The sequence below is a fragment of the Ananas comosus genome, linkage group 24 (assembly GCF_001540865.1).
Source record: "Ananas comosus cultivar F153 linkage group 24, ASM154086v1, whole genome shotgun sequence".
NCBI lineage: Eukaryota > Viridiplantae > Streptophyta > Magnoliopsida > Poales > Bromeliaceae > Ananas > Ananas comosus.
In genome coordinates, this window is record NC_033644.1 from 2,137,497 (window position 1) to 2,150,365 (window position 12,869).

General features: G+C 35.1%; 1 protein-coding gene across 1 annotated transcript in view; it reads right to left on the minus strand.

Annotated features, from left to right (window-relative positions):
* LOC109728514 (uncharacterized PE-PGRS family protein PE_PGRS3-like) overlaps positions 1-4,313 on the minus strand; it is a 7,464-nt gene extending 3,151 nt beyond the window's left edge. Inside the window, exon 1 of the mRNA XM_020258929.1 lies at positions 3,829-4,313. Coding sequence (XP_020114518.1) covers positions 3,829-4,313 — 485 coding nt within the window. The remainder of the gene's footprint in view (positions 1-3,828) is intronic.

Sequence of the window (12,869 nt, forward strand, 5' to 3'; positions counted from 1 at the left end):
TATATATATATATAGTATATAGATATATAATAATATATATATAGTCCGGCTGCTATGCTATCGATCATGCACACGCAAGCACTTGGTGCTATCAAATTTTCTGTGCCGTTAGATTAACTACTTTGATTATTTTTTTACTGTTAGATTATAACTCTTCACGCAACCACACTAACTCAATCTAAGGGGCCCACTTATCATAACCGCACAAAATTTCGTCAATTAAGGTGGTTTAAAAACTAATAGCAATGCAATAACTTATTGCTATTGTAGCATTTCCGGCCTATATATACTTATATAGTATATATATAATGATTATGTATACTATATAGATATGTATGTCATGTATATAATATGTATGTGGTATATATATAAGATGTATGTATGTAATATATATATGATATGTTATGTATAATATATATGTATGTATATTATATAATACATACATAAATATAACTACATACATACATATATATATATATATCATATGTATTATAATTATGATATATACTATATCATACATATATACATACATATATATATAATATATATATATATATATATTATTATACATATACAAAATATATACATACATACATACATACATATACTATATATATATATATAATATATGATACATATATAATATATATCTATATATATACATTATAGTATATAATATATAGTTATATATAACGTTTCACGACTGTATATATATATAGTATATGTATATATATATATACATATAATACTAATGTATACGTACGATATAAATATATAATGTAATATATGATAGCTATACAATATATATATTATATTATAATAACTTATATATATAAATACATACATATATTATATTATAATATAATTATATATCACACGTACGGTATCATATATATATATATCATATGTATAATATATATATATGTAGTATATTATATATAATATATATATATGTATGTATACATATATATACATGTATATATGTATGTATACATATATACCATTATATATGTATGATATACATATATACATTATCATATGTATGTATAATTCAATATACAATGTATAGTATGTATGTATATACTATATACATGTATATATGTATGTATATATTATAATATACCTGTATATATAATACATACATATATATATTATTAATATATATACTATAAACATGTATTATATGTATGTATATAATTATAACATGTATATATTATGTATATATATATACATATATATAATATTTATAGTACATATATATATATATATACATATCATATATAACTAATATATAACATTATATATATATACATACATATAACATGTATGTATAATGTATTATATATTAATGTATATATATATATACTATATACATACATTATAACTAATACATTATATTATATGATATTATATACATACATGTATACATTATGTATATATATATATATACATATGTATCGTATATATAACATACATGTATACATGTTTGTATATATATCATTACATTGTATATATATATATATACATAACATGTATACATGTATGTATATATACACTCATCATAATAATAGTATATAATACATATGTATGTATATTACATACATGTTAGCATGTATATATACAGTATATCATACATGTATACATCTGTATGTACAATATAGTATGTATTATATTATACATACATTAATACATGTAATGTATAATATCATACATGTATACATGTATGTAATACTATACATACATAATATATGTATATATACATATCTATATTAATATATATATATATACTATATATGACATATATGTATATATATGTACATCATACATATATGTCATATACATATATGTATCATATATGTATAACATATAATGATATAGTAATAATCATCATACATTATGTACTTATTGTACATATATATACATATATGTACATATATGTATATATATATATACATATATATATATACATACATCATATATATTAAGTATGTATATATAAAATACATACATAACATGTATCACAGTATGTATGTATATATATAACTGTACATACATACAAGTATGTGTATATGCATGTATGTATAAATAATATGTATATATATAATATGTACATACATACTACAATATTTATAATGTATATGCCATGTATGTATATATATAATATATATATACTTATATTATGTATTGTATGTATATACATATATATATGTATGTTATATATGTATATGTAATGTTATACATATATATATGTATTATATATATGTATATGTTGTGATATACCAATATTATGTTATATAATATATTATGTTATGTATGTATATGTATATGTATATGTATGTATATGTATATGTAATATACATACTTATATATATATATAATATATATATATAATATACTACTATATATGTATATGTAATAATGTATATACATATACATATAAAAAAACATACCATATACATATACATACTATATGTATTATACATAATATAACTATATATCATATATAATATATACATATATTGTATATTTATGTATATATACACACGTATACATATATATATACTAAATTACATATAATATACCTACCATTATTATAGTATACATATATAGCAATACTGTATAATATATATACATATATATATATATATTATATATATATACATCGTAATACATATATATATTATAACATATATATATATGATTATATATATTCATATATATACATATGATATATATAATATATAATATATATATATATTACTAATATATCAATATATATATACACACACACATAATATATATATATATAGAGTAGGGTTACTATACTATTATGAGTATTGGGCTCTTCGTACTCATAAAGTTTTTTTTGTAAGGACTGAGATGTTTTTACAGTGCAACATAAACTCTCCTGTTGACGATATTATGTGTGTATTATTACAATAAGCACTCGTCAAGTTTCAGGAGAAAATGACTAAAACGGAGAAAGTTAACGGATTAGTAGTTTTCACTTAAGTGATAAGTAACTTCGGTTTTTCGAAGAGGCCACGGAAGTAGAGTTGGCTTCGGTGCGTACGGACTCCAGTTCCTAGTGGTCCAATAGCTCGTTTCGACCGCATTCAGCTGTTCCTGGAACTAATGGCGCTGACGATTTTGAATTTGACGGCACGGGATTTCGAGAAAATCGAAAAAATACATGTTTTATATGCTAATTTTTGTGGTTTCTTTCAATTGGAACGAAAGCGTTGGATTTTTGTCGTGATCCGTGGTGATGCGAGACGAAACAAATGTAGCTTGTTGTCTCGAGTAACTGATCGTACTGGTGAATCCGTTCGCAAATCTGACGGACGGATCTGCGTGATATGCGAGTTGTTCGAGGAGAGTCGTCGTGGGAAAACGGTATTTTTGCAAAGTCGCGCAAATACTTTTATGTACGTATTTAACGTGAGATCGGCACTGGTAGGGGTATTCTCGTTCGTTTTACACGCAGCTGTAGGGACTTAGTACCAAATACGGAAGTTTGAGGGGCTTTTCCGCAATTTGGAGGCTAAGTTATACAAAGAGTATTCTAGGGGTTTTGCAATGGAAACCCTAAACCCTAAGCCTCCCTGTGCACCAAGCCGCCTAGGAGGCTCCCGCCCACGCCGTCTTGCACCCCCGCGGCCGGCAAGCACGCCCCGTCGCCGGAAAAAGTTTTCCCAAGATCCAACCTTTCCTCCCTCTCCCTCCCCTCTTGCCGAGGTTGTACCCAAGCACCACCCTGAGCCGGCCAGCCTTGAGTTAGGTGAGCCCCGACCCAGGCCCCCGGCACCTGTCACGCCGACGCCCCACCGTCGCGCGTGCGCCGCCGAGCCGCCGTAGCCGCCTGCGGCCCCAGGGACACCACCCGAGGCCGAACTGGTGGCTCGGGTGTGTTGGCCACTGGCGGCAGCTTTCCCGACGGCGCGGGAGGTCTCCGCCGACCGTGGTCCCGGGACCACCGACCGACCCCCTGGCCACACCTTGAGCGCCGCCGGCCGCTGCAGGTGCCCCCTGCCGCGCTTGTGAATATCTGTAGGCGAGGCGCGGGCCGCCTTCGCAGCTCCCTGAGCAATCGCCGCCCCCGCCGACGGCAAGCTCGGCCACCACCTCGACCCGCCATCGTCCCCGACCGGCCGACCAGCCCGACCGCCAGCATGCTTCCCGCCCTCGCCCGCGCAGACTGATGGAAGGCACCAAACGCGATGCCGTCGGCGGCATCCGTACGCCGCCGCCTGCAGCCTCCCGCCCCCCTGAGCGCCCTGTCGTGGATTCCCCGGAGCCCGCCACCTGTGCATCCCCTCCCGGGACGGCCCTGCCGAATACGCCGGCGGCCAACCTAAGCTCCCCCCTCACATGTGAGTGTCCCATTTACGCAATTCCAGCACTGTTTTCTCCACTCTCCGGTAACTTTTTTCGGCAATCCGAAATGGTCTTTTTGACCTCGGAAGTGAGCACGATGATTCTTGGTCTGCTGAACATCGTGCTCCTTTCCGTTGAGCCCTGAGACTGCTTGGTTCGCCGGTGTAACCGCGAGTCTTTCCTGCGGTGCGGCTGCTTCCGGCTGACCTTCGCGTCCTTGTCGCGCACCGCAGTCGCCGAATTGCTCCGATGGTGAGCACGTCTCCGGCGACGCTATGAAACCCTATCAGCGGGTGCGACGGTTGGAAACTCCAGCGAGCCTCGTATCGCAAGAATCGGCCATTAAAACTGTCGGAAATCGCATAAAATGATAGATTTTTAGGGTTCAAACGATGTGCGTTTCTCTTGCATAATATAACATCGACTCGGGTCGCCTGTGAGACAGCGCGTGTAAACGCTGAGGGAACCTCTGGACTGGATTGCTCCAAGGCGCTAAGACCGCTTGCGTAAGATCGAAAATGCTTTTCCCGGTGCGTTATTTCGGCGAAATCCGCCGACGGAGACGCGGGTTCGGTTCGGAATTATTCCGACGGTGCTTCGTGAACTTTTGCGTAAGTCGCTGAGGCCTTGTTGGCTGGTCACTTGCGTCATTTCGAGAGTTCGGAAATGACGGGTGAGGCGACGGTGGGTTCCGGTGTCAGAATTAGACACTTCCGGGGAACCCGAATCGAACGATTATCCGAACGATAATTGCTTCAAACAGAGGAGTTGTGTGTCGCTGCCATGGATGCATGATTATTTATGTTTAGTGGCAGCAGTGACTCGTAGCTCAGAGTCGGTATGTTCCGGGAGCAGTTCGTGCTCCGGCGGATGCCGTGCCGATTTACGGGACTTTCCGCGTATTACGGCGATCGGTTTGGGAAACCGCATCTCCATGGGTTTGCTTGTAGGTTGTGGATTTTGTGGTTATTAGCTTGTGGGTAACACTAACCCGTGGGACTTCATTAGGTCCGGTTGACGTCCTTTTTGCAGTCAGGACACAGGCGCAGCATTTGTACAGGTGGGTACTTCGATTCCGCGTCGTAACTGTGTGCACGCTCGTGATGGTTTCCGTACTCTGTTCTCCGTTATTATCGGCATTTATATATATATCTGATATATAGTTTTGAGACTTGCATCCCCGTTGTTTCTATTAACTCTACTCAATATGTTCTATGCTCTAGTATCATGTGTAGGAGTAGAGTAGTTTATCCATCATGTGATGTCGTGACCTGATTGGTCGGTTTCTCAGTACCTGTGTTCCGGTGACCTGATTTGGTCGGTTCTCGTACTTCGTTCGGTGACCTAAGTTGATGCGGTTGTTATCTTATATCTGTTGACCTGGTTGTCGGTTGTTGCATTACGTAATTGGTTTGGTCTGTTTCTTGACTTCCTGTTGTTCGATGACCTTGAGGTCGGTGTCCCTGAGGGATAGATTGTCGGCTGGTATGCTACGTCAGTTCTGGACTATATCGGATACACTCACTGTGCTCATTCGGTCGGTTCTTGCGTTGTACTTTAGTTGACATCGAAGCAGTATCGCATATTATCTTTATTTACTCTGCCTGGGTTGTTCTTATGTGAAGTATCCTGTATAGGGTAGTAGTAGATGGCATTCGTATATACTGATACTGTGACCATGGTTGGTCGTTCTCGCTGTTTGGCTCGGTGCCGTTTGGACGTTCGTGGTTCTCCTTATTTTACCTCTTCGGTTCGGGATTCCACGTTTGCTTGCTTGATGAGCCTAGATTTACATTTGAAAATGTGGATTTCTGGATTTTGTAAAATAAAAGATTTTCTACCCCTCGTGGTAGCGTTTTTAAAGAATAAAGGTTCCTGTGTAGGGAACAGTTTTCAAAAGATTTTCTAAGGATTTATATTTAGACATTGAATGCATATCTGTGATGTGAATGGTGAATGTATGAATGTATGGTGATTTCTATATTCATATAGTTGTGGTTGTATCCTGTTTGTACTGTTGTACTTGTGCGACGCCGTGCAAATACAGGGGAAACTCTGTCCGTGTGAACAGTGGAATCTCTGTATTTGTGGCGGGTCTGGCATACTCTGGGGTCAGGATTTAAAAAAAAAAAAAAAAAATTCAGACGCTTTTCCGCTATCTTTTAAACTCAAAGGGACCCCGGGGCGTGACATTTTTAATGATAGAGTTTCCGAATCGACGATCACTCCATTAAATATGATCTAGAAGAGTATTTGAAACTTCTAGAAAATAAATTTTGTAATTTTTGGAAATTATAATAAAGTCCATCAAGTGGGCATAAAATGAACGGTCAAAATCGAACGATATCTTAAAAATGGATGATCAGATCATTCAATTTAAGATCGGAGTTATTGATCTTTATCTAGGTAGTGAATAGAATTTTCTATCAAAAATTCAACCAATTCGGAATCTTTTGCACTGTTAAACTAGCAAGTATTCCATACCGGCCATTAAAAATTGTCAATTTTGTAAGCTTTTGATCGTAAGGTAAATGATGTCAAAAAATTATGAAATTTGATTTCTAGAATTCAAATGTTTTAGATAACGGTTAACGGTGTAGATCGTCAAATCGAAAGCTCTATCATCGAAAATAACTTATGAGTACGAGGACAATCGTACTCATAATAGTATAGTAACCGGACTCATATAGACCATGGCTACTATACTATTATGAGTATTGGAGCCCTCGTACTCATAAGTTGTTTTTAATGATGGAGCTTCCGAATCGACGATCCACTCCGTTAAATATAATCTAGAGTATTTAAAATTTCTAGAAAATAAATTTCATAAATTTTCGAAATCATAATAAAGTTCATCAAATGTGCATAAAATGAACTGTCAAAATCAAACGACGTCCTAAAAAAGGATGATCGGATCCTTCAATTCAAGATCGGAGTTATTGATCTTTATCTATGTAGTGAATAAAATTTTCTATCAAAAATTCAATAAATTTCGATTCTTTTACACCGTTAGACTAGCAAATATTCTATACCGGCCGTTAAAAATTGTCAAATTTGTGACCTCTTGATCGCAAGGTAAATGATGTCGAAAAATTATAAAATTTGATTTCTAAAAGTTTTAAATGCTGTAAATAACGTTTAACGGTGTGGAACGTCGATTCGGAAGCTCTATCATCGAAAACAACTTATAAGTACGAGGGCAATCGTACTCATAATAGTGAAATTACCATCAATATTTTTCACACTCATTTAACAACACTTTTTTTTTTCTCGACTCCGTTAAAGTAAATGGCACATGAAGAGAACGAGCAGTGATCTACAGCAACGTATTATAAACTTGCGTTGAATGCATTATTTAGAAATTTATGATTGTCCCTAATTTTGCAATGGGCTGAAAGTAAGCTCGTAAGCTACAATTGCCCAAGAAAATCGACAAAGTGCACAAGTCGTAGCTTAATTACTTGTTCGAGATGTTCGAGACTCACTTGCGAGGCTCCGACAATCACACACCTTTAGTGATACAAGGACCACGATTCACCCAGTTGGCACGTCTTTAGTATGGTGCAGTGGTGCAATTTGATATACAGATTGGAGCCAATAAGACATGCCATCTCTCATGTAGCCAATGGGATAAAGTGAATCGAACTAGGTAGCCAAGACCGTGCACCGCCGCCGCCCGGCCCACGACCCCGCTCAACTCGTGACATGTGCGCGTTTTTTGGATGACACAACACTCATTTTCACCCAAGCAGCTAGCTTGAGGATGATGAAAAATATAAAGCACTACTATGCATATTGAATTTTTAATATGGGACTAAATTCACATGAAGTAAATTATGCATAGTCACCTAGGTATACCGCATTTAATTATGCACGGTTTAAACAATTCTATTTAGATTTTAATATTTAAAAATAAAAGACATGTGACTAGTGTGAAACGATTATAAAGTTTCTCCTCCAATATACCCACCCATGGTTCATGTTCTCCTCACTAGTCATGTTTCTCTCTTTTCTTCTTAATATGTCCAAAATAAATTGTATAAATTTTAAGGTAGGATTAAAACACCCCTGAATCAAAGATCATGATCATACAACCTTCTTTGGGTTGTGGACTTAGCATTTCACTTTAAGTAGTGCATGTTCAAGATTGAAGTTTTTCACCGACCCTGATTAATTACTTGGGAAAACTTCAAATACCATTCCTGTGGCTTCACACTTTCTCACTTTAATACCCTGCGGTGTAAAATGTATTAGTTTAGTACCCTGTAGTTTAAAGTGGCTTCCAAATTAACAATTGGCTCTGTTAGACTTGATCTACACTATTAAAAGTATTTGAAAACTAACTTTCATAACTTTTTAATCTTATTTGGCTAGTTATTAAAAGATCTTAAAATTAATAATTTTAATAGTCGATGTAATACTTTTATGAATTTAATAGTGTGAGACAATCCAAATCTGATAAATTTTTATAATTTTTTTTTACTATTTAGAGTAAGATCAGTATCGCTGATGTTAAATCCAAGTATTTCATCATTATTTTTTATGAGATTTTTATTTTTAATCACTCCTTTTTATGCTACTGTTTTGATAGGTAATGATGTCAAAAAATTATGAAATTTAGTTTTCAAATACGTTTAATAGTAAATATCAAGTTTGACAGAGCCAATTATCGATGTGAAAGATGCATCATTGAAAACAACTTAATAACACGGAGGCCTCTGTGATAGTATAACAACCGGACTGTATATATATATATATATATTTATATATATATAACTCGGTTGGAATGCTATCAATAGCACCAAGTTGTTGGTGCTATTAGTTTTTCAGCTCTTGGATGAAAAAATGTACAGTTGGGATGATGTGGGCCCCCTACTCTATAGAGAGAGAGAGAGTCCCGCTGGGGTACTATCGATAGCACCAAGCACTTGTTGCTACCGAGTTTTCTGCAGTTAGATTAAACCCTTTGACTATTTTCATCCGTTAGATTATACTATTCAACCAACCACTCACTCAACCCTAGGGGGCCCACATCATCCCAACCATCCATTTTTCAATCCAAGGACTAAAAAATCAATAACACTAATAGTTTGGTGCTATAGATAGTATTCCAGCCTAGTTATATATATATATATAAATATATATATACAGAGTGAGGCTGCTATGCTATCGGAAGCACGGAGCCTTCCGTGGTTCCAGCTCGTTTTCGATGTTGCGACTTTCGAATCGTCGATCGGCTCCGTTAAACTTGATCTAGAGTATTTGAAGTACCTAGAAAATAAATTTTATGATTTTACGATATCATTTGCCTAGTGAACGAAGGGGCTCAAAATCAACGGCTGAAAATAAAAATCTTACAAAATGTAATAATATGACATTAAAATTTTAAATCAAAGATATTGATCTTGTTTTATATAGTATAAAGAATTTTCTATCAAAATTTCACGTGATTTGGATATTTCTACACCGTTAAACTTGCAAACGGCTCACTACGGCCATTGAAATTTGTTGATTTTGAGCCCATTCGATCACTAGGCAAATGATATCGAAAAATAATAAAATTTATTTTCTAGGTACTTCAAATACTCTAGATCAAGTTTAACGGAGCCGATCAACGATTCGAAAGTCGCAATATCGAAAACGAGCTGGAAGCACGGAAGGCTCCGTGCTTCCGATAGCATAGTAGCCTCACTCTATATATATATATATAAGCAGGACTGCTGTGCTCTCAGGAGCACGGAGGCCCCGTGCTCCTGAGCCATTTTTGATGATGGAATTTTCAAATTGATGATCGGCTCCGTTAGACTTGATCTAGCGTATTTGAAGTTTCTAGAAAAAAATTTTGCGATTTTTTGATATCATTTACCTAGCAATCAAAAAGATTCAAAATCAATAATTTTTAACAGCTGAAAATAAAAATCCTATAAACCGTAGTGATATAGCACTAAAATTTTCGATCAGAAATATTGATCTTGTTGTAGATAGTATAAAGAATTTTGTATCAAAATTTCATTTGATTTGAATACTTCTACACCGTTAAACTTGAAAACAACAGATATCAATCATTAAAAATTATTGATTTTGAACCCTTTTGATCACTAGGTAAATGATATCGAAAAATAACAAAAATTATTTTCTAGAAACTTCAAATACACTAGATCAAAGGTAACGGAGCCAATCGTCGATTCGGAAATTCCATCATCGAAAACGGCTCAGGAGCACGGAGGCCTCCGTGCAAGGAGGCCTCCGTGCTCCTGAGAGCACAGCAGTCCTGCTATAATTGAGCTCCTATACTTTTAAAAGTACCAAGTTATTAGTGCTTATAAGTTTTTGGCCTTTGAATTAATGGATGTGCGGTTAGGATGATATGGCCCCCCTAGGGTTAGTGGGTGGTTGGTTGAATAGTATAATCTAACGGATAAAAATAATCAAAGGCAGAGATCTAACGGTAATAAATTTACAAGCACCAAATACTTGGTACTTTTACAAGCACCATAGCCGAACTCTATATATATATATATATATACTATATATATATATAGTAGGATAGAATACTTGTAAAAGTATCATGGGGGTGATACTTGTGTATTTTTTAGCCTTGGATGGAGAGATGTGAGGTTGAGATGAATGGTGGTAGGTGGTGGTAGGTGGGTGTAGGTAGAATAGTGTTTAATTCAAGGGCTATTAATAATCAAAAAGTAGATCAATAGCTTAAAACCTAATAGCACCATGATGGTGATAACTTGTAAAAGTATCATAGCTAACTCTATATATATAATATATATATATATATATATATATAATATATATATTATATATATATATACAGAATTAGGCTACTATACTATTATGAGTATAGGTCGGCTACTATACTATTGAGTATGACCCTCGTACTCATAAGTTGTTTTCAATGATAAAGCTTCCGATCGACGATCCACTCCATTAAATATGATCTAGAGTATTTAAACTTATTAGAAAATAAATTTCGTAAATTTTCGTCATATAAAGTTCTATCAAGTAGCATAAAATGAACGGTCAAAATCGACGACGTCCTAAGAAAGGATGATAGGATCCTTCAATTAGATCAGAGTTATTGATTTTTATCTATGTAGTGAATAGAATTTTCTATCAAAAATTCAACAATTCCGATTCTTTTACACCGTTAAACTAGCAAGTAATCCCATACTGGCCGTTAAAAATTGTCAAATTTGTGACCTCTTGATCGTAAGGTAAATGATGTTCAAAAATTATAAAATTTGATTCTAGAAGTTTTAAATATTATAAATATATTTAACAGTGTGGATCGTCGATTCGGAAGCTCTATCATCGAAAACAACTTCATGAGTACGAGGGCGATCGTATTCTAATATATTGTAGCCAGACTAATATATATATATATATATATATATATATATATATATATAATATATATATATATATATATATCTGAGTATAGAACCCTTATAGAGGTATAGAACCCCTTATACTCATAAATTTTTAACCGTTGATTAATGGGATGTGTGGTTAGGATGATGGTGGCCCCCACTTAAAATGATAGTGGTCTCCTAGGGTTGAGTGAGTAGTTGGTTGAATAGTATGATCTAACGGATGGAAATGATTAATGGAATAAATCTAAGGGTCCCCTTAGGGTGGAATACTAGTTTTTTAGCCTTTGGATTGAGAAATGTGCGGTTAGGATGATGTTAGCCCCATAGGGTTGAGTGGGTGGTTGGTTGAATAGTATAATCCAACGGGTGAAAAGAATCAAAGGCACTACAACAGAATTAGGTTATATGGACACATGTTTGGGACACTTTTAAGTAAGTGTCCCATTTATGCTAAAACTTAAAAACACATCTACTAATACCTAAATATAAAGCCCAATCCAACCAAAAATAAAAGATTACTCTACTCAACCCACCACACCCAGTCCATTTGGCCCGATTACAAACAGAAAAGAAAAAAAAAGAAAATAAAAATCAATTACTATCTTTTCTTCTCTCTTTACTCAATCCACTGAAATTCTAGACGAAGAGTCTTTACTGTCGCCCTTCTCCGCCACCGCAGCCAACGAGATAGAGTTTCGGCAGTTGCTAAATACTTAAATAAGTGTTTGTAAATTAGCAGCACTCTTTTAGGTTATAGCGACACTCTTTAACTGTCACTATATACCTAGCGACCCCACATATAGCAACACTTTTTAAAAGTGTCGGTAATTTTAGCTAGCAGCATTTTTTTGATATGTACCTACATTTAAAAGTGTTGCTATAGACCGTTTTTGTTGTAGTGAGGGTTAAATCTAACGGTGGAAAACTCGATAACACCAAGTCATTGGTGCTATCGATAGTATCCCAGCCGGACTCTATATATATATATATATATATATAAAAGAAATATATTGTCACGCCCCGGGACCCGACATAGGCCCGCCCGATGCGTGCCCAGACCCGCCATATACCCGCACATATAAGGCGTCTACAACAATAGCAATA